Source organism: Herpailurus yagouaroundi, unplaced genomic scaffold (assembly GCF_014898765.1).
Source record: "Herpailurus yagouaroundi ecotype Mexico unplaced genomic scaffold, PumYag 77, whole genome shotgun sequence".
In the NCBI taxonomy this organism is placed as follows: Eukaryota; Metazoa; Chordata; class Mammalia; order Carnivora; family Felidae; genus Herpailurus; species Herpailurus yagouaroundi.
The window spans coordinates 53249885-53272810 of NW_024412388.1; the positions used below are offsets into that span (position 1 = coordinate 53249885).

Consider the following 22926-nt stretch of genomic DNA (forward strand, 5'->3'; position numbering starts at 1 on the left):
TGTTTAAGCTGCTAAAGTTGTGCTAATTTGTTACAGCAGCAGTAGAAAACTACAGATAAAAAACTAATCATTCAGGGATCTGGAGGAATATTGAGGTATACACAGCCTTAATACATATGTTTGCTTATCCATATCTAAGTATGGTCTTATGTTAAAATGCAAACCTTTGGGGTGCCTGGGTGGCTCAGTCAGTTAAGCATTCAACTCTGGATTTTGGCTCAGGTCGTGATCTTGCAGTACATGAGCTGGAGCTCCACATCAGGCTCTGCACTGGCAGCGTAGAGCCTGCTTGGGATTCTCTCTCACCCTCTTTCTCTGCCCCTGCCCTGTGCTCAGTAGTTCTCTCTCTCTCTCTCTCTCTCTCTCTCTCTCTCTCTCTCTCAAAATAAAGAAATAAACATTTAAAAAATAAAATGTAAACTTTTATTTTTTAATGGGAATGTCTCAGTGTTTCTTAATGTTGAGTTTAATTTATACATAAATTGAACTTAAATTCATGTGGTAGAAAGGAATAGGTCATAGGAAGGAACTTATAACTTGCTTTGTTTGGCTCATGAATGTACAGTATAAAACTAAGGTAGATCAAGAGTTTCTTGAGAGTAGGGACCATGTCTCATTTGTCTTCATACCTGTCTCCAGATGGAGGCATAGTAGACATTTAATAAATGCTGTTATTCTTGTCTGTGTTTGCTTGTCTTTTTGCTCTAACAAAAAAGTTTACTTTAAAAACTCTAATTTTTCTGTTTTTTTTTTTCCTGTAGGTTATGCTTTCGAATCCAGTGCTAGAAAATCCAGTGAATTTGGAAGCAGCCCAAATGCTGATTAAAGATGAATCTCTGTACAAACAAATAGTTCTAAGATTTTTCAACCAACCATCACAATGTAAGAAGTGCCTACTTACTGTTTTTTGCCAATTATTAATTATACATTTATGCAAATGAATGACCTAGTAAATAACTGTTACATGAGGGAATGTTTTTTGTATCCATTTTCAGTAATGAAATCATACTAAGATCTCTCCTACTGTACTGCTTTGTCAAGCTACTCAGTCATCAAAAAGCCAGTCAAAAGTTGTTCTTTAAAGGTTATCAGCAATCGTAAGCTTAGTATTTTTAAATGTTATGGTCATAAGGATGGATGGTACTGACTGAAAATTATTTACCCATCACAAAGACATGACATCTGATTTTAACTCTTCGATCTATAATGGATATTTCCCAGATTTCATCTGCAATACCCCAGATCTTACTGATCTGGAACTCCTTTCCTCTTGATTAGCAAGCAATATGTTTAGCTTTTTGTTCTGAAGAGTTCTTCCTCAACGTATTCCTTCTAAGAGTCCATGTGGAAATGGCACCTGAAGCTCTTGAGTCTTTCTGCTCTATTGACCAGTGATGTGTTTATATATATATATATAATATTTTTATATATTTTTATATATATATACAATTTTTTTTTTTTTTGCTCACTCTGATCCTGCCAGTGACCTCTTCATGACTTACCCCATCGTCTTCACTGTTTCTGTGTTAGCAGAGTAATGCTGTTGGCTTCTTATGACCAGGGAGGTTTGCCATAAATGAGGGTTAGGCCCCTAGGGACAGTTCTTTCCTCTATGTCCTGCCCCTCCCCCTTCTAGCGGCACACGGCAGCCATGTGTCATAGCTGGTATTACCTCCCCAACAACAAGCCTTGCTGTTCAGACTCGCTCTCCCAAACGGAGCTCTCTGTACTTTTTTGTTCAGATGTCCTCTGCTTCTTTTTCCCTTCCCTTTGTAGGGCTTGCCAGTCCATTAGCTAGGTCTGTACAATTGTGACCAAGTTCAAGTGCTCCTCCATAGGACTTCTGGGTCTGGTGCAAATCAAGCAGTGATGACAGGCATCTTTTTCAGTATCTTCAAACACGTCATGATAGTCATGGAGTCCCTCAACCAATCCCTGACAGTTTTGAAACTGGTTTGTACACAGAGGAGTCTGATCGCTTCACTCTGGCCACATTTCTGACCCACTGGAATACTATAGCCTCCACAACTGTATCCTCTACACTCAGTTACTATTTGTGGAATGAATGAATAAACAATTTATATCACTTAACCGTTCATTGAGCCCTACAGTACCATCATTATAGAGAAAGATTCTATAACAAAGCTATGTCCACAGTCTAGTAAATGGAAATTTAAAAACTGGTTTTAAAGGATTTTCTATAGCAAATGATTCTGTGCAATAGATTTTGGGTTTGCCCTGCAAAAAGGAAGGATGAGAAAAAAAAAAAAAAACTTGAGTCCTTCCTTTTGTCCTCCTGTCTAGTAGTTGCCATCCTTCACTCCTTTTGGTTCTCCAGCTGTGCCATAAAGTCAGACAGAAAAGCTGCCCCAGTTGCTAAATCTCCCTTGCACAGGAGCAACAGAGCAAATAGAACTTTGGCAGGTTTTCACCATATTCTTTAGTTATGTTGGTGAAATATGTGGAAATCCAAGACAGTAAATAGTTATCAGCTTGCTTGCCACCTCAGCCAGACTATGAGTGGTGGCCTAGGGTTCCATAAAGAGACTGACTTCCCGCAGCTTCCAAGGGCAAGAGTGTCCATGATACAGCAGAGACAGCTGCTAAGGGGGTGGGAGGCAGGGGAGAAGTAGTAGAAAACTTGTTCTAAATTAGAGGGTATCAAACTATGGATTTCTGTGAAAAACTTCATCCAGTGAGAATAAATTACTTGTAACACTTTAGAAAAAAAAATTTTAATGTTTATTTATTTTTGAGAGAGAGGGAGAGACAGAGCCTGATGCAGGGCTCATACTCATGAGCCATGAGACCATGACCTGAGCCGAAGTCAGACACTCAACGGACTGAGCCACCCAGGTGCCACTACTTGTAACAACTTGAAAAAAATGTCTCACTAGAATACTTCAAGAGTCATATTTCATATAGTTTAAAAGATTAATAAAGAGAGCTAGAAAATGCTTAAAAGGAATTACCATAGTTTTAGATAACCCAAAACTAGAACAGATAGTTAATTGTATAAAAGAGAAACTCAAGAGGCAGCAAATTGTATCCTCTCTGGAGGCATTGATTATAGGCTAGAACTACACCCTCAGTACCCAGTGTACTGTCTGTTGGTAGGTATTGAATAAAAACTTGTAGAATGAATGAATGAAAAACTGCATGTGAACTTAGATCCTGATTTTACTTCATAGTTTACAAAATGCTTTCATACACATTTATTCATCTGATGCTCAGCCTCTTCCTCAGTGAGGAAGCTGAGGGTCATTGGTGAAGTGGTTGGCCCTAGGCCACAGAGAGCAAGCTGCAGAGGTCAGACCTTCAACCCAGGCGTTCCCCTTCCCTGTGCCTCCAAATTTAATAGAATGAGCATAAAGTCATTCATTTGGGATCAGAGCATTAAAACTTCCCAGGAAAGAATAAGAGAGAGCTGACTTGGCAGCAGAACTCCCTGAAAAACTTCTTGGGGAATTTATTTGATCACAAACTTAAGGTATAGAAAGTGCCTTTCCATCAGGTATCTGTTGTATGAAAATCCTACCCTACTCTGGTGTGCAGGGCCCTCATCTGGAGTTACCAGCATGCTCAATCTGGAGCATCACATTCCCTGAGCTGAAGAAACTGTGTATGTTTAGCTAATGGAAGAAATGATAAAAGGCAGCTGTTTTCAAATATTTGAAGGGCTTTCATAGAGAAAAGGGCGATTTCCTCTCTGTTGTTCCAAAAAACTGAAGTAGCTGCAATCAGTTCTGCCTTCCACAGGCCTACTAGGTTGTAGCCACTATGGTCCAGAATCTGCAGGCTTGGCCCTGCCTCGTGCTGGTACACACCTTAAATACATGAGGACTTCTCCCTCATAATCAGTGGTCTGGAATTAATTTCATTAGCCTAAGCCTAAGCCTAAGCCTAAGCCTGGTATTTGGTATGCAGACATGCAAATGCCTCTCATTCCCCAAACTTTCCATAACGTGATGTTTGTCTAGCCTGAACAGCTAGGTCTCAGGTCTCTGCCTTGGCGTATTGACAAGAACACGCTAAGCTGTGAGCTCAAACCCAGATGATGGAGGTCCCAATGACCTTGCCAAATCCTGCCATCTTCTTTGGGACTGGACCCTGTCTCTCTTACTGGTAACGAGGGTGTTCATGTACACCAGACTGCCTGGGACAGTTCTGCTATAATTATTTCTAACACCCCCCTTTACTCTGTGCTCTGGTTTGCGCAACAAATTACATAGTCAGAGTCATCTGGCATCTCCAATTCCTAAATTGTTTCCCAGGTTCTGAAGTGTAAATTCATATGCTTTTTATTGGTGTCCCCTCATCATGTCATTTGATTTCAATTTTTTGGCTAAGACAGTTACCACTTAACATCTTTCACCTTGATGATTTTCTGCCTGTTTTTCTGTTGCTCTCCTTGAGGTTTTATACTTTAGTTTTATTCTTTTATTACTATTTTATTGAGGGTTTGGAAAGAGTGTACATAAAACCACTTATTCCTTCTTCTAAGTCAACCAGATCCCTTTCATATTTTTCTTTACAGTGAGAGATGACAGGCCTGAGTCACTTAAAGATCCAGATAAATTTATCAGGTAAGTTTTTCTTTTAAAAAAAAAAATGTTTATTTATTTTGAGAGAGAGAGCACACACGCACGTGTAAGTGGGGGAGGGGCAGAGAGAGAGGGAGAGAGAGAATCCCAAGCAGGCTGTCGGTGCAGAGCCTGATATGGGGCTCAAACTCATGACTCTGAGATCGTGACTTGAGCCTAAATCAAGAGTTGGATGCTTAACCAACTGAAACACATATGTGCCCCAGGTAAGTTTTTCTTTATATATTCTATGTCAATTCCTTCCTTTTTTCCTTCCTTCCTTCCTTCATTCTTTCCTCTCTCTTTCTCTTTAATCTCTACACCTGACATGGTGCTCGAACTCATGACCTCAATTTATTTACTAAAAGGACTATTGATTTAAACGGTTTATATTTTTTTATCATAATTGAATTTTTACTTTATTTGTTTATTTATTTACTTACTTACTTACAGTTTATTTATTTTTGAGAGAGAGAGAAAGAGAGCACAAGCAGGGGAGGGGTAGACAGAGAGGGAGAGAGAATCCCAAGCAGGCTCTGTGCTGTCAGACACAGGACTCCATCTCACAAACCATGAGATCATATCCTGAGCTGAAATCGAGAGTCAGACACTTAACCGGCTGAGTCATCCAGGTGCTCCAAATTTTCGCTTTTTAACCTAGAAAAGGAAGTAGATCTCTTTTCCTCTTACAATGCTTTTTTCTTAATGTTGTTTTTGGGAAGAATGTGGAAAAGTGATTGAATTCTTTGTAGACTATTAAATTAAAATTTAATGTAATTATATGAACTTGCCTCTTCCTTTAATTTTCATTTTTTATTGCAGATAAAGAAAAAACATGTTATCAATATAATGAGCACAAACCATTTACACATCATAAAAAGCCAAGCAATTAGGGAAATATAAGGTCCCAGAGGAAAATGGTGAGAGTTAGGGATGAATCCATTGTACCTTTTAGGAGATAACATGAAAATGTGGCAACAGTTTAGCCATGAACACCTGAACAAGGTACAGGACAATGTTCTCATTTATAGTTCTGCAGTATTTAGTTTCTTGAGCATTTCCATCAGCCTTAATTTTGTAGTCAGTCAGATATAGAAGACAGTTAACTAGTGTTGAAATGACTTGCTTCAGCTTATGCTTTCTTGACCGGCCCTATATAAAAGATGAGCAAGTTAGGTAACTCAGGTGGCTTCGGTTGGTGAAAGTCTTGGAAAGTTTCAGGAAGGCAAGTACAATCTAATAAATAGTGCACCCTGTTGGCATTCAGTAAAGGACATCACTGCCCCTTAAATTTATCAAATGGAAAGAAGCAACTTACCTTCTTGGCACAAAATGGACCTGTGGTAAATAGTTGTTGAATGTGCCAACACTGTTTTATCTCCTCTAAAACATGAATGTCCCTGGAATTTTACAAAGCTCTTTCTCTTTGTGGTATAATCATTTGCAGTGCATAAAAGTACGGTGCCAGCATTTACTAATAAGGCAGTGAAATGGAGGCCAGAAGAACTTCTGTGGTCTCAGCGTTGGCTGGTCCTCTGAATGAAACCCAGAATAAATGAAGCCAGAATCAGGTCTTATCTGTGGTGTTCCCATAGTGCTAGCCTGCAATCTCTAGAGAAATCTCTAGGACTCAATTGAAGCAATATAATCTATATTTCAATGATACTCTACACTCCTAGTATATAGGAGGCTGCAATTTATTATATATCTGTGGCTCCAAATGTTTACCCCTGGTACATTTGTTATGGGACAAAGCTCAGTTATGTCTAGCTTTTAATTTTTAAAATGTTTTAAATGTTTGTTTGTTTGTTTGTTTGTTTGTTTGTTTGTTTTTGAGAGAGAGAGAGCATGAGCATGGGAGGGACAGAGGGGGGGGGCACACAGAATCTGAAGCAGGCTCGAGGCTCTGTGCTATCAGTGCAGAGCTCGATGCGGGGCTCAAACTCGTGAACCACGAGATCATGACCTGAGCCAATGTCGGATGCTCAACTGACTGAGCCACCCAGGTGCCCCTTGTTTTTAGTTTTTATGTAGACTTGTACAATGAGGTCTCACAGAAGTTATTCCAAAAGAGATGCTGCTCTTAGCATTGTCTGTCTAGCACCATATGCTAGGACTTTACTCTACTTTATGAGCTAAAAGTATTAACCTGACTACAGAAATGAATTCCAGAGGCCTAGCCAGACAGTTAAGACCCTGTTTCCAAAAGATAAAGCAAAACATAGGTAAAGTCTAGTCAGTTGAGTAGAATATAGTCAGGGGAATCCAGTTGATGTTCCGTAATTAAAAATGGTTTAGGCTTGTGCTTATCACCTGGGAAGTTTGCACATGGGCTATAGGATGCCACTTAACAAGACATAGGGTGGCTTCTGGGAGAACAGCTACTTACTCATTTATTTAAAATATATTCACTGAGCATTTGCTCTGTAATAGACACTGTGCTCCCATACTGGGGACACACATCTGAATAATATATCATCTTTGGTCTCACATGATTTATAGTCTAGGATTGGAAGCTCTCCTCTGAGGAGAAGATAGTGTGGGGAGTGTGCCTGACTGTCCATCCTATAGGACCATATAGGGAGCAACTTCTACCAAAAGATGTAGTTGGAAGGCCACAGGGCTAATACCAGGATTGCGGCTGGGGGGAATGCTGAAGTCAGAGGGAATCATATTTAAAATGAGTCATATTGAGTAGAAAATTCTTCTCCTGTAGCTTTTTTTTAAAGCCCTCCTTTAGAGGCTTATATTTTTTTCACCAAGTCACCTCTCACTGGTGCTACCTCTGTTAAATGCAATCTAACATTCCATTGGGCCATACCTATTAATTGTTTTATTACATTAATACTTACAATATAGTAAGTCCTATTACAGAGATGAGATCTAGATGTTGGAGGAGCATAGAGGAAGAAATATCTTCCTAAAGCTTGGACTGCCAGAGTGGGAGGAGGGGCATATAAAGACCAGCTTCCAGGAGAAGGTGATGCCTGAGGTGATTTCTAAAGGGAGAATAGGAAGTCACCTACAGACAAGAGGAGGACATTCAGGCAGAGGGAATAACGCATTCAGAAGCATGGAAGTGTGAGAGAGCATATTTCTCCACCACCTGACCCAAGGGAAAGTAATTTGACATCCAGAATAAAAAGTAAAAATGAATCCAGATGCCAGGGGCAACCAAAGTGTATCAGGACCTGAGGTACAAAACTAGAAGTTGTGAGGGAGAAGGGGATTGGTTGCTAGATATCAAGAAAATAGAAGTGTCTTTTTGGACATGATTCTGCAGACTTTTACTTACTAACATTAAAAGGATGCGAAGGATGGGTTATGAACTATCACATGTGTTAGTATCTGAGCTAAACCTTCTGGAGAACTTGCTGCAGTTTGTACATCAGCACTTGCAGCTTCACCTTGCTTCTTTATGTTACAGAGACAGCTTCGTTCCTTAAACCCCTGAACCAGCCTCTGCCAACTTCAGACTTGTCTTTGGCAGCTTCTTCACCTCTCTCAGCCCTCGCGGAATGAAGAGAGTTAGCGCCGTGCTCTGGACTGGTCTTTGTCTTAAGCGAATGTTGTGGTTGGTGAGATCTTCTATCCAGACCATGCAGATTTTCTCCATATCCACATTAAGGCTGTTTTGCTTTCTATCATTCCTGTGTTCAGTGGAGTAACACTTTTAATTTCCTTCAAGAGCTTCTCCTTTGCCTTCACAACTTGACTGTTTGGTTCAAGAAGCCTAGTTTTCAGCCTATCTCAGCTTTCGATACGCCTTCTCCCTAAGCTTAGTCATGTCTAGCTTCTGCTTCTCTTCCTTACACTTGAACGCTGAGACCATCGTAGGGTTGTTAGTTGGACTAATTCCAATATTGTTCTGTCACAGAATAGGGAGACTGGAGGAGAGGGAGAGAGACAGGGGAACGGCCAGTGGGTGGAGCAGCCAGAACACTCACATCTACCAATTAGGTTTGCCATACTGCACACGTGTGGTTCATGGCACCCCAAAATAATTACCATGGTAACATCAAAGATCACTGGCCACAGATCATCATAACTAATATAATAATGGAAAAGTTTGAAATATTGTGAGAATTACCAAAATGTGACAAAGAGACAGGAAGTGAAAAAAAGCTGTTGGAAAACTGGCACAGATTTGCTTGACACAATGTTAACACAAACCTTCCATTTGCAAAAACTGCAGTATCTGAAAAGCACAATATAATGAGGTATGCCTGTATTTCAAAATTAAAAAAAAAAGTTTTTGAAGAAAAGTATTCAAATTTTTTTTGCTGAATAGAGAAAATGGGTATAGCTCCACACTTCCAAAGTCTGATTCTAAAATCTGAGATTATTACACGAAAGAAAAATTATAGGCCATAACCTCTCATAAACACAGAAGCATAAAGCCTAATCAAAATATTAGCAAATTGAATCCACTTATACATAAAAAGGGGTAATACATCATGACTAAGAGGGCTTCATTTCAGGAAAGCCAGGTTGGGTTAAAATTTTTAAATCAGCATAACTCACGAAGTTAACCAAATAAAGGAAAAAAAACATAAAATGATCTCAACGAATCAGGAAAAAGTATTTGCTAAAATTTATCACCCATTCATGATAAAAATTCTCACCAAAGTAGGAATAGAGAAGAAATTCCTTATTCCAATAAAGAAAATCTATAAAAATCCAATGGCAAACCTCATACTCAGATGTGAAATGTTGAATGCTTTCCTCCTGAGTTTAATGAGACAAGTATGTCCATGATCACCACTTCTATTCAGCACTGTGCTAGAAGTCCTAGCCAGTGCAATGAAGCCAGGAAGAAAAGTTATAAAGTTTGGAAAGGAGGAAGTAAACCATCTTTATTCACAGATAATGGGATTATATAATAGTAAAATCCAAATGAATATACAAAGCTCGAAAATTAATAAGTGAATTTAGCTAGACCCCTGGATAGAAGATGAACATTTAAAAAAGCAACTATATTTTTATATACTAGCAATCAATACATAGAAATGGAAGTGTTAGAAATACCATTACAATAGCATCAAAACATAACAAAAGACATCTATGCCAATACCCACAAAATGTATCTGGGAGAAATTTTAAAAGACCTAAAGAAATAGATATACAAAGTTTGTGACTTGGGAGAGACTGAGTATTATTGCAATGTCAGTTCTTTCCAAATTAGTCTATAGATTCAATTCAATCTCAGTCAAAAATATCAGCAGTTTTTTTCCCCTGGAAATTAACAGGATGGTTTTAAAGTATATCTAAAAATGCAAAGGATTTAGGATAACAAGACAATCTTGAAGAAGAACAAAGAGGATTGACACTGCCAGTTATCAGGATTCACTGGAAAGTGAGAATAAATTTCAGTCTGACTGGATCTTTCTAGGTCGTGTTCCTGTCCCTAAACAGTTCCCATTGTCCGAAAGCCTTAAACCCATCAGGCCCTGACTTAGAGTCAGGGTGGAGGTCAGTCCTGTCAGGCTGAATGGCATGTATGTGAGGGGGAGGAATGGAATAGTTACTGTTGGAGAGGCGACCACAATGTCCCCTGTGACAACCTTCATATACATACTATTTTTATTGGACTGGAACCTTGGTAAGTAAGAGTTGGACAGGCACAGGAGACAAACGAGTCTTTAGATAGGACTGCTTGCACACATACAGAAATGTAATATGTGGCAAACTCAGGATCAGCAGGAAGTTCCATATGACGGAGCCTCTGTACGTGCAGATGATGGTGGAAGAAACGGTTGGAAATAGCCAGATGCTAACACACCTCGAGTTCTATTTGAAAGTGTTTAGACTTTATCCTGTAGAATTAAGCCACCAAACATGGTTTGCAAGCAGATGCATGATAATCTGGAATAGGGAGAGACAGAAAAACAATTAGGAAGCTGTTTAGAGTTTGCAGAAGAGAAATGATGAGGTACTTATTCAGAGCAATGGAGAGAAGCAGCTGTAGCTGACACTGAAGGTTAAGGGATGCTAAACTCCCTGCCTGGCTGTTCCCATGGAAGACTTCACTGAATGCTCACCACAACCACTGGAGAAAGTTCTAAGTTAATTTTATACATGAAGAAACAGGAGTGAAATTATTGTCTGCCTGGAGTCACACAGCTAACAAGTAGCAGTACCTGAGTGTTTTAACACACGCCAGATGATTCCAGAGCCTATACTCCTAATCATGATGCTACATAACTAAATATCCAGAGATTTGTAGGGGTTTAGTCAGTAGGCTTGAGTTATGGGTGGGATATTGCTTCCATGAAGTAACACTACCTTGACTCTCTTCTTCCCTTTATGATCCTTTTTGTTTCCTTCACTGGCTCCTCTTAACTCTGAATTGGCTTCTGATCTTTCTTTTCTAAACACTTACTTACTCTTTCTATGTTTGTTTTCCCTAATGGCATCATCTATCAACCTTTTTGTTGATTTGACCCTAATCTCTTATTTCCAGTCTCAATTTCTCAGTCACACTCCTAAGGGTCATCACCTAAAACCCATGTTTAAGTTTAAACTCATATTTTACTTCAGACTCTGTAGATGCTTTCTGTTAATAGCAAAACTAAATGGTCTTCCAGGCTTTAGAAGAATATTTGACCCCCAGATTCCTTCACCTTTCACACACCCTATCAGAAAACCAGTCCAGTCATTTCATTTATTGTGTCAGAGGTTCGTCTCCTCCCTTTCACAGTCTCTGCTCCCACCCTCTATTGGCTCTGCGTTTCTTGCCTGAATTTCTGCATCTGTTTCCTAGCTTGTCTGCCTGCATTTGGTCTCTTATATGCTCCACCCTGCATACTAAAGCCAGAAAAAACTTACACACTCGTTCCATAATTTATTTGCCTTATTCAAGAACTTCTGATTGCTGTCTATCACCCAATAAATCAGAATACTGAATCAACTCTAACCCATTCTCTGCCTAAATCTGAAGACCCTGCATTGCCCACTTTCAACTATTTTGTCGAATTCCAATTGCTCTGAAATTGGAACTCTCCACTACGGTTGGTTCTCTTGTCATTATTGTCTCTTCCCTCAACGTGGTCTGTACACATGTGCACGTGCATACACTGTGCTCCTTCCCATCTGAGCTATTGCTAATACTCGTCTCCTGGCCTAAAATGCTTCCATCTCTTCCAGGTTCATATCCCAGGTGACTCCTTCCCTAAAGCCTCCGAGACAAAGTCACACCTCCCTCTTCCGACCTTTTTAGCTTGCTGCCACTGCCAAAGAACTATCTGTCATTGTCATCTCCAAATGTCTCTGTTAAATGATGTAACACTTTATGTGTTAAACATAGAGCTATTCTATTTGCCAATTTGGGTATATATCTTATTTTCCCAATAGGCTAATAGGCTCTAATGTTCAGTTTAAAATTATATCTCCTGCTTTTTCATATTCATAATGCCAATGATAATACTCAGTAAATTCCTGTCCATGTTTCAAATTATAAACATGTGTAGTTTGTATAATTCCCTGTAAACTTAGTCGCTTATCTGAATTACCATAAAAATAGTTACTGTTCTCTTATTTTAAGGGGCTGTTTCTTTTACAGACTTGGAAATGCAAATTTTCTCAAATGTTTAAGACATTCTGCTTTGTGTATTCAAACTATACTGAAGTTACACCTTTTTTGAGGAATATTTTAAATTATTCTGGGGAAGAAAAGAAAGCCCCTGAAGGCTAACAGTTTGAAATTGAACAGGACACCACTGGGAAAGGAGAGGGTCATGGGTCATCGTCAAACAGACAAAAAAACAATGGAGACGATTGTGTCTAAAGATGGTGTATTTTTTTTTCACGAGACAGTGTGTTGACAGTTTCCTTCCTCTTGGGTCATTGTTGTCTGCTAAATGATCTGTGACAGCAAATTGATCACCAGCTTCTTCATGCAGGAGATATAATGCAGCCTTTCATTTTGTTACCTCTCTTGCCAAATGCTGAAACATTTCGTTGGCAAAATTAATGTTAGTTTAATATGTCATTTACTGGTGTAAAGCTCCGCACGCAGCTCTGGGAGCCATAATAGCGGTGATTAATTTATCTTCACCCAGTTTCAGATTTCTACTTACGTGTGATTGCAAAAGCAATAACGCATTTGAAAAATGTTACTCTTTAAATGATGTGTCTGTAATTATCACTTAAATAAATGAACGCATTAAACAATTTAGCTATTGTACCATCCATTTCAAAATTGAGTCCGATATTTACTTCAAGGTAGCTACAATTCACCTAGGAAAATTAATGCTGGTGTACTTGTTCTAACTGAAAAGTCACTTCTTCCGAAGAGCTAAGAACTTCAAAGAAAACAGACATAAGGTCTTTTATATCTGATGCAGCATCTATGTAAGCCAGTTAATTGGTGATTTCACACATCTGAAAATATCCCAAAGTCATGTTTTGTTTGTAGAGTGGTGAGGATCTCTGCAGTCAAAATGTTGGTATAAAAAAAGGTTGGAAATGTAGTTATTTAAGTGACAGCTTCACGGTTCCTGTTCAGTATTTTCTAACAATCTTTGCTCTACCATTAGGATAAAGTAATGTCAGCACAGGGAAGGAAAAGTGCAGGCAAGATTACTAGAAAAGAGTTGGGTTTTTTCCCCCCTCTATGAAAATGGCCAGATTTTGTGTGAAAATTAAACTGATCTCAATTCTGGTGTTTTATTTTTCCTCACTATAAAAGGGAAATAAAGGTGATTTTACTAAAATTTGGCATAGATATTCAAGAAAACTGTTTATTGAAGAAAGAGAAAACATGCAAATCTGATGCTTTTCTTAAAATTCTTTTTTTCATGTTAGTCATGAAAGGCAGATATCTTAAACCTATATTTTTCTCTTTATAATATGCACATGGATGCACATTTTACATTTACCTTTGAAATATGTTTGGCAAGATTTTCGTTTTGTGATTTTTATGTGTTAGTGCAGAAATTAATGTTAGATCACTTATTAGAAACTGCAAATGAGTTTACTGTCTTATGGCAAGATATTGTTATCTGAAACTGTCCAATCTGATAAAATAATTTTAAAAAGCAAACTTGCAAATACTCATTGCCTGATTTTTATGTATATTTTCAGATCAACTAAGGCAGTCTCATTTAATGATTACTACAAGACATGGTCTGGAATAGCCACATCCAAAGCCACAGAGTATTATAGAAGTCCATGTAAGGTGATCTAGCCTTATCTTATGTCCTTTTGGTATATATTAATCTCTTAATTATTCTCAACTTGTCTTGCTTTCAAAGACTAATTGACATATATTTGTAATCTGAAGGTGATAAACTTCTCTGTTGCCTCTATATATGAGTCATTCAACATCTATTAATTTGGTTCCTCTTTTGTACAGAGCCCTGGACTGCAGTCTTCTTAAAAGCCAGAAGGAAAGATAGACATTTGGAGGAATAAAAGATGAAGTCCTCAGTCTCATGAGGCTTACTTTACTCCCTTCACCCCAAAAAGAAGCCTTCATAGCAAGAGGAGCCTTTTTGATTCTAAACACAATTATCCTCAAAGCCAGAGAGAGTATTAAGTAGAAAGACAACAAGAAAACATATGAGCCTAGGGCTTTCAGTGATCAACCTAGGGACGAATCACCTGTTGCCATCATACATTAGGAGCCAAAAAGGCAAAAGGGGAGAGCCAGACAGCTTACTGGTCTTATTTAATTGAATCTTTTGTGTGCTGTTTAATTATTTGGATCCAAGTAGGTTATCCAGTCTGTCCTGCTGAAATGATGCATTCTGAAGTTACCCATGACATCCTAACTCCCAGGCTCAGTGATAACCTTCTTTTTTAATTTTAAGTGGGCTCCTCGCCCAGTGTGGTGCTCAAACTCACAACCCTGAGATCAAGAGTCGCAACAACCGAGCCAGCCAGGCGCCCCAACCTTTTAGTCTTTATCTTTACTTGTACTCTCATTTGCTATGAGTTAGATGACACCAGCATCCATGGTTTGTCTCCTCCCCTCCTCAGTGCTCCCCTGCCTCTTTCTTTAGCAAAAACTTTTTTTTATTAGAGAGAGAGAGAGAGAGACAGAGAGAGAGAGAGAGACAAAGCATGTGCGAGTGGGGGAGGGGCAGAGAGGGAACAAAAGAGAAAGAGAATCCCAAGCAGGCTTTACACTCAGCTTGGAGCCCGACATGGGGCCCAATGCGGGTATGATCTCACGACCATGGGATCATGACCCAATGGGAAGTTAAGAGTCAGACACTCAACTGACTGAGCCACCCAGGCACCTCTAGCAAAATCTTCTTCATTCAGTTCTCTCTGCCCACTCTCTTTGAGAGACCTCAGCTATCACCATGATTTTCATTAGCCTACCTGCCAATAATTCTCAAAGCCTCATTTCTAGCCAACGCCTCTTCTGAATTCTGCATGCATATTTATAACTGTGCATTGGACTATCCCACCTACATGTGTTATAGGCATCTCCTACTTAAGATATCCCAAAGTGAATTCATTATCTTGCCCCAAAACTTAGCCTCCCTCCTTTATTAGCTCTCTGGGTTAGGGGTAGATCACCATTATTGCATTTATTTGCCTAAACCAGAATCAAAGACATTTCCTAGAACTCTCTGTCTCCCAGATTAAGCCTTGTTTACTTTATCTCCTACAACATTAAGAAAGTTCCTCCTTCAGGGCACCTGGGTGGCTCAGTCGGTTGAATGACCGACTGTTGATTTCCGCTTGGGTCATGATCCCAGGATTGTGGGATCAAACCCCATGTAGGTCTCCTGCTTAAGATACTCTCTCTCTCTCTCCCTCTACCCTCTTCCCCTGCTCTAAAGAAAAAAAAATGTTTCCCTTTCCACTCCATCCTGATGACCACTGCCTTAATTGTGGTCTCATCGACTTGCATCTCACCATTGTGATAGGCTCATATTTGGTTTCAATAGAACAAAATATCACCAAAAAAAAAAAAGTGTATAGTTTTAAGACACAAATTAGAGAACAAAACAATACTAAGCTTAACAAATATTAAAAAGATAATTAGATCAATAACTTCTAAGAAATTACATGTTCTTTCACGATGTTAGTTATTATTTTGTGATCACATATTACCTTCCTCACTTATCCTATATTTGTGGTTAAGAAAAATGATTAAAGGTGCTTTAAGAAACACAATCTTTAGCAACTCTAGCACTATAAAGAATTTTATTACTTTTGATACCAGAGTACATGAATATTTACTTCATTTCAAAGATATGTGTTTGGGTCCTGCTTAGTCAACTCGGCAAACACATCTTGAGTACCTCCTATGTGGAGGCACCGAGGAACTCAGATAGGTTCCAGGAGGCAGGAACCCTTAACAAACAAGGGGTAGAGAGGCAATTGGCACATTCTAGGGAACAACTGAACATCCAACTCCTTCAACCATAAAACAAACGAACTGATTTAGAATGGTGCTTTATGGAAGAGGCACCTGGGTGGCCCAGTTTGCTGAGCAACTGACTCCTGGTTTCAGCTCAGGTAATGATCCCAGGTTCTTCACTGAGTGTGGAACCTGCTTAAGATTCTCTTTCTCTCTGCCCCTTTCCCCCACTCACATGCTCTCTTTTTCTCTAAAAAAAAAAAAAAAAAGAGGAGGAGGAGGAGGAGGAGAAGAAGAAGAAGAAGAAGAAGAAGAAGAATGGTGCTTTTTGGAATAACATGTAAATATACAGAAACATTTGGAAACTCCAAACTGCTAAGAAAAAAAAAAAATAGGGGCACCTGGGTGGCTCAGTCGGTTGAGTGTCTGACTCTTGATCTTGGCTCAGGTCATGATCTCACATGATTGTGGGTTTGAGCCCCACCTTGGGTTCTTCACTGGGCATGAAGCCTACTACTACTACTACTACTAATAGTGGCACATGCCAGAACTTAAAGAAATTTGGAAATAATTGTGTTGCAATAAACAACTAAAAATGAAAGAAATTAATTAAGCACCACTGACTACAGTTTCTTCTTTAAAAGACTTGCCACCAAAATGTTTAACTTGGTTCTCCTTTCTACATCTATCACTAACTTAGTATGTAATTCAACCCTTTTTGTGAGCTTTAGTGGCTACCTCTAGCTCAGAAGAATTTCAGAGACTTTGATTCTAACCTTTGGAACAAGATTTCACAATCACCCTACCTATTCTTCTTCTAGGGATTTGTTATAAGAATGTTTCAGGAGGTTTCCTTCAGTAATAATAAGCATTTTATTTTTACAAATTAAACTTAGGGGTGCCTGGGTGGCTCAGTCGGTCAAGCATCCAACTCTTGATTTTGGCTCAGGTCATGATCTCATGATTGGTAAGATCGAGCCCGGTGTAAGTATCAAGCTCTGTACTTACAGTGCAGAGCCTGCTTGGGATAGTCTCTCTCCCTCTCTGTTTTCCCCTCCCCCTGCTTGCATGCTTACACACTCTCTCTCAAAATAAATAAACATTTTTTTTTATTGAATTTAAATTTAAACCTTACATATGCTGCTGGCCATTTTGTCTTTGGATAATTCAGCTAAATGAGATCCAATACTCTTTTTTAACGGCCTGATTTTGTGTGTAATAAAGATTAAGCTTTCATATAGAATGCTTCTTCAAGCACTCAGAAATCAAAGGGAAACTTCTAATAACTTCAGCTTCTACAGTTACATCCTTATCACTGGAAAGATTATGAAATTCTTGTGCATATTTTTGAAAGCTTTTTTATGAATATTGATGAGTGGTTGTATTTTGATTTGGGGTATTAACTCTTTTCCATATCTTTGTGCAACAAATCTACCCATAGTTATGTGTGCCAAAATAATGGTAAGTGTATACATGCACAATACAGTATACAAAGTATACTCTCCATTATTTTTTGATCATCCCAATCTTATTCTTTTATTCATTTGTCAACCAGTATATGTCATGTATAGTAGTATGTCAACACTATGAACCAGGCATTATTACTGTCATCACTCTGTTTTACAGATGAAAAAACCAAGACCAAGAGCAGCTAAGAAATTTACCTAAGGTCACACAGGTAAGAGGGAATATTATACATTGATAAAGAGTGTAAATTCTGGAACCAAATTGCTGATACTTAATCCTGGTTCTTCCATTTAGTAGCTGTGTGACCTTGGGTAAGTTTCTTATCCTCTCTGTCAGTTCCCTCGTCTGTAAAATGAGAATAATTATAGCACGTACCTCATAGCACTGAAGTACTTACAACAGTGCCTAGCACATAGTGAGTGCTCAGTAAGTGTGCTTATTATTAGTACAAGTAGGTTCTGACTCTTGACTTGAACCAATTCCTCTGACTCTACATTTATTGCTCTTTTTCACATACTAAAACTGCCTCCATAATATTATATAAAAATGCTATCTCTCTATAGCCTGAGATGTAAATTCAAACTCTGCAGTATATGCAGTACATTTTTCAATAATTATGATTATTAGTTTATAATCATAGGCAATCATATGGGGAAATGCACTGATGATCCTCTGTTCTCTATCCATCAGTATAGAATGGCAAATAAAAGTTTGGCAGAGAACAAACGAATACATATGGTTGTGGGTAACAGCACCTTTAATGACAGAATATGATTCCCATAAGGAAATGTTTATGTTAAAGGAAAAAAATCCCTTCAGACCAGTGTACCCTGTAATACTGAGTAGAGGCTTCCTGGTGTTTGTTTGCTGTCATCAGACAGACCAGACACCCTGAAGCATCATGGGGATGTTTGCTTTCACCCTAGAAGACTTCCATTCTTTGAGTCTTTGAGCCAGCAATCAGGGCAAGTGTCTCCAGAATGCATTTAGATGCAAGAGGCAGCATTATCTAATTCTAATGCAGTGCTTCTCAGTCTTGACTACTCATTAGAACCACCAGAGGAACTTGTAAAAATTTCCATGTAAAAGGCACACCCCCAGACTAATTACATCAGGATCTCCGGGAGCAGGACCTGGCAGTAGTAGTTTTTAAAGCTCCCCAGGTGATTACAATGTGCAACTAAGGTTGGAAAGGCTGCGGTGGGAAGAGTATGATGTTGGAAGTTGCCCTGTACTAGTTCTGCCACTTACAGTTAAGTGAATTTAGGTTAGTCACTTAAATCTTTGTACCTCATTTTTAAATTTCTATTCATTGAAAGAAACATTCCAATCTATTTTAAGTTGTTCTATGGTAGTATGAGATAATACATGTGAAACCAAAGCATGCTAAGGCAAATTGATGCTACTACATTTCTTTGGATGTGACAGTCCCAGCAGTGGAAAAAAATGTAGATCAACCTATACAGATGTTGCATAAGAAATGTGTCGTGGCAAAAACAAAGTAAAGGTGACGTCCAGTTATCCTAGAAGGAAGGGAAGAAAGAAGTTTATCATGGAGTCAATAGATGATTTTCTACCAGAGACTACAGAACTGCCACAAAGACAAGATATGGTCATAATGGGGAATTTTAGCTTCAAGAACTGGCGAAATTTCACTGGTCCTTTCCTCCTGCTCGCTCTCACATCCCCCTGCCCCTTAATTATTTCCCTCCTATCAATATCACTCATTTAGCATCTTCTATGTCTAGATACATACATATTATGATAAGCTTTTTGAGAAGTTTATGATCAGATGGTACAAGAACAGGTGAATGAGAAAATTATGGGGATAAAATAGGAAGCATTAAAAGTCTGTACAAATACTGTGGCAATTTTCAGCTCTCAGTAGAGAAAGCAATGAAGAAAATGAGTCAGTGATATAAAATTAATGGAAATATTCCAGGAAGGATGGCCATGCCATTTGGGGTTTCATAATATATAAGGAAGAGACTGATGTACATATTCAAATAGAAAATGTAGGAAGGGCAATTTCAAAAAAAATAAGGCAACATGAATTATCCTTGAATAGAATCCTCAAATTTAAATTTCATCGAAGTGGTAGTGAATAGTCCCAATGAGAAGACATTACTCAAATTTTCTGTTTGTTCATCTGTAAAGTGTATATTGCAATGGTAACCACTACGTACCTTCTTTACAGATGCCCAATGTGCAGTAAGTACTATTAACTCTGTTAATAGTAGTTATTATAATCATCTAAAGGAAATAGTGAGACCTCACTAAGAACCTTAAGGAGCTCATATTTGCTTCCTTAATATAAAGGAAGGGAGAAGTATAAATCCAAATAGTAGAAGTAGGAGTATGAAGTTTAAAGCCTATAAGAGCATGTATGTATGCGGGGCGCCGGGGTGGCTCAGTCGGTTAAGCGTCCGACTTCGGCTCAGGTCACGATCTCGCAGTCCGTGAGTTCGAGCCCCGTGTCGGGCTCTGTGCTGACTGCTCAGAGCCTAGAGCCTGTTTCAGATTCTGTGTCTCCCTCTCTCTCTGACCCTCCCCCGTTCATGCTTTGTCTCTCTCTGTCTCAAAAATAAATAAACGTTTAAAAAATTAGAAAAAAGAGCATGTATGTATGTGTACTTGTGTGTGTTTGAAGGAGGAAAAGAAATCAAAGAATAGACAGGAACACTGCTGGCTAAAATAATATTAATAGAAGAAAATGAGAGCTATTCAATTTAAATGTTTCTATCAATGATATAATTCACCAAACTAGCAACAGTTAATCAATCATTGTTTCGAAGGAAGCTCCAGATAAGACTGGAGGAGAGCATCTAGTTGGTTAAATAGTTCAAGACTATAAACCCAGGACAATTACAAGAAACAGGGAGATGATAGGCAGATAGATAGATAGATAGATAGATATGTTTGTGTGTATGATCTGACTTTCAGTAAATTTTTTGTTAATTTTATTGAAGGCATAAGGCTTATAATTAACCACAAACATATGAAGCAATTGTGTACTTTGATTTTCAGAAAATATTAATGCGGATCTGAGCTGAAGTGATAGAATAGCACACAGATCAATAGAGGTAGTAACCCACTTTTAAATCTTTGCTATTCAAAAGAAATCAAGATCCAGAGCCAGTTCTGGATGTAAACTTTAATAGGAATGTTAGCAAAGTTCACCACCAGGATGGTGAGGATGATTAGGTCCCTAGAAAACCATATCTTAAGATAAAGTTGAGGGAACTGAGGCTCTGATAGGTATCTTCAAATTTTAGAAGGACTCTCTCACATGGGGAAGGGATGAACCTGGTCAGTATTACTGCAGAGATCTGAACTAGGACCAGTAAAGACTCAGCACTCAGGTTAAGGAAAGACATTGTGACCTTACTGTCTGACAATGGAAAAGGCAGTTTCCCAACAACAGAGAGGAGAGTTTTCTGTCGTTGGCAAGGGATTCATTCAGAGGCTGGAATGGATGATCATCCATTGTAGATTCTTGCTTTGTGAAAGATCAAGACCTATAATGTCACTTTTATATTTTTACTTCTGGTGCTGAGTTTGAATTTTGTTAAACTGTGGTGTCTGTAGTTTCTATATGAGTTATTTTAACACCTTCTTCATTACTATAAAAGATATATAAACAAATGTCATTATAATGGAAATTTTGAAGAAAAATCTACTTATTTCAAATATCCAATAATACAAAGTTCAAGTAAAAGGAAGAAATATGGAAAGTGAGCATTGTAATTTGGCTTGAACTATATAGTGTACATCATTGCAGCATATCAACTTAATGAAAAGTGAATTATTTTAAACGTTGAACCTTTTTCAAAACTCTAATTTCAGTGCCTGAAGATCCACATTTTATTGGAGAGTATCATAAATGGAAGAAACTTGAATTAAAACATCCTAGAGAATGTAATCTAAAGTAAGTAATTTGATTATCTTCTTAACTCAAAACATCTATCATTCTACTTTCTACTGTCTAGCTGAACCATCAAAAGAAGTCTTTGGAAGTAACAACGGATGCCCTTTTCTAAACATAAGAACGAGAATAAGAAGCATCTTTTTCCCTTTCCTATGAACCTAGGTGGGAAATATCTTTGCTACTGTTAACCTTTAAAATTTATTTGACCAGCAAAAATGGGTTTATTCGGGAATAGCAGAGAATTGCAATCTAGGACTTGAAATCCAGGTCAAAACCACAGGGCTAGTCCAACAAACAAAGGGAGAGGAACATCATTTTATAGAGAAGGAATAAGTTGAGAGGAGTTGTTTTGAAAGCACGTGTTCAGGATGATGACAGTTTCTCATTGGCTAAGTTGCTGGTGCAGTCAGTTTCTTATAGGAGAGGCAATGTACATCTTTCCCTGTTGGTATCTGTAATTGATGATTCTTTCCTGCTGATGATTCTTCTGTTGGGGTCTATAATGGACAGTTCTTCCTGTAATTGAAATTGGGTAGTAGGGCTCCACCTTCTGGCCCCCCAACTTCACTTTAATGAGGGTTCCCTTTATTAATGTTCACCTATTGACGGCCAAAAATAAAGTTGGACATGTGCCACAGTGAAGGACTCTCACAACACCCTCCGCATTACTTCTCTTACTCCAATTCCCATTATCCTCATTATCATATGACTTAGAAATCAGAAAAAAAAAACCAAAAAAACAAAAAGTACATCCTGTTTCTGTGTCACCAGTTAGCTTTTCATCCTTCTCATAGTTCCAAATATCTTTTCATCATCCATGGACTTTTCATTCAAGAACCAAATATATTTCATCTAATGGGGAAGCATCTATAAAATATAAAATTATTATAGTATCTTCAGAAATCATTGACTATTAGACCACATTAGAGAAGAGATCTTAATCTCATCTTTGGTCTCTTGACTCCTAAAGGCAGTTTTGCCTTTTCATCATGCTGGAAAAAGATTGCATCTGAGCTCTGTGGTTTGACTAGGCTATCATAGTTATTTATTCTGGTGTGCTTATTTCAAAGGACTACACAACACTAAGGGAGTTAAACACTAGGGGAGTTTTGTTTTGTATTTTTTGCATTTACCTCATTTACCTCAGTTTTGGCTTATTATCAATGTGATTGTTTATTTCTAGAAGGATATACAGGATTAATAAAAATAATGTAAAGTGTTTTGAATTTCGGTAGAAATTGAAGTTCTTAGGTGCGCCTAGGTGGTTCAGTCAGTTAAGAGTCCAACTTCAGCTCAGGTCATGATCTTGTGGTTCATGATTTCAAGCCTTGCTTCAGGGTCTGTGCTGACAGCTCAGAGACTGGAGCCTGCTTCGAACTCTGTGTCTCCCTCTCTCTGTCCTTATTTCTCAATCTCTCTCTCTCTGTCTCTCTCTCTCTCTCTCTCAAAAATAAACATTTAAAAAAATTTTTTAAAGAAATTGAGGTTCTTAAAACATATATATTTTCCTTTTTAACATCATAGTTCAGATTGGGTTTTTCACCTGGATATTCTTTTTTTCAGTTGACTTCTGTGACAGCTTCCCTTCAAGCCAGAGTGGAGAAACGCTGTTGCATTTGATACTTTTC

At 38.3% G+C, this 22926-nt stretch overlaps 1 protein-coding gene across 4 annotated transcripts in view; it reads left to right on the forward strand.

Moving 5' to 3' along the window:
- Positions 1 to 22926, forward strand: part of UBE2U (ubiquitin conjugating enzyme E2 U) — a 61022-nt gene that overhangs the window by 14695 nt on the left and 23401 nt on the right. For 2 of the 4 annotated variants that reach the window (XM_040470490.1, XM_040470493.1), the window contains 4 exons: positions 762 to 882; positions 4538 to 4586; positions 13668 to 13756; positions 21217 to 21298. In XM_040470490.1, the coding sequence (XP_040326424.1) occupies positions 762 to 882; positions 4538 to 4586; positions 13668 to 13756; positions 21217 to 21298 (341 nt within the window). Of the gene's footprint in view, positions 1 to 761; positions 883 to 4537; positions 4587 to 13667; positions 13762 to 21216; positions 21303 to 22926 lie in introns of those variants that run through there. The other 2 variants (XM_040470492.1, XM_040470491.1) reach the window with 2 other exon arrangements.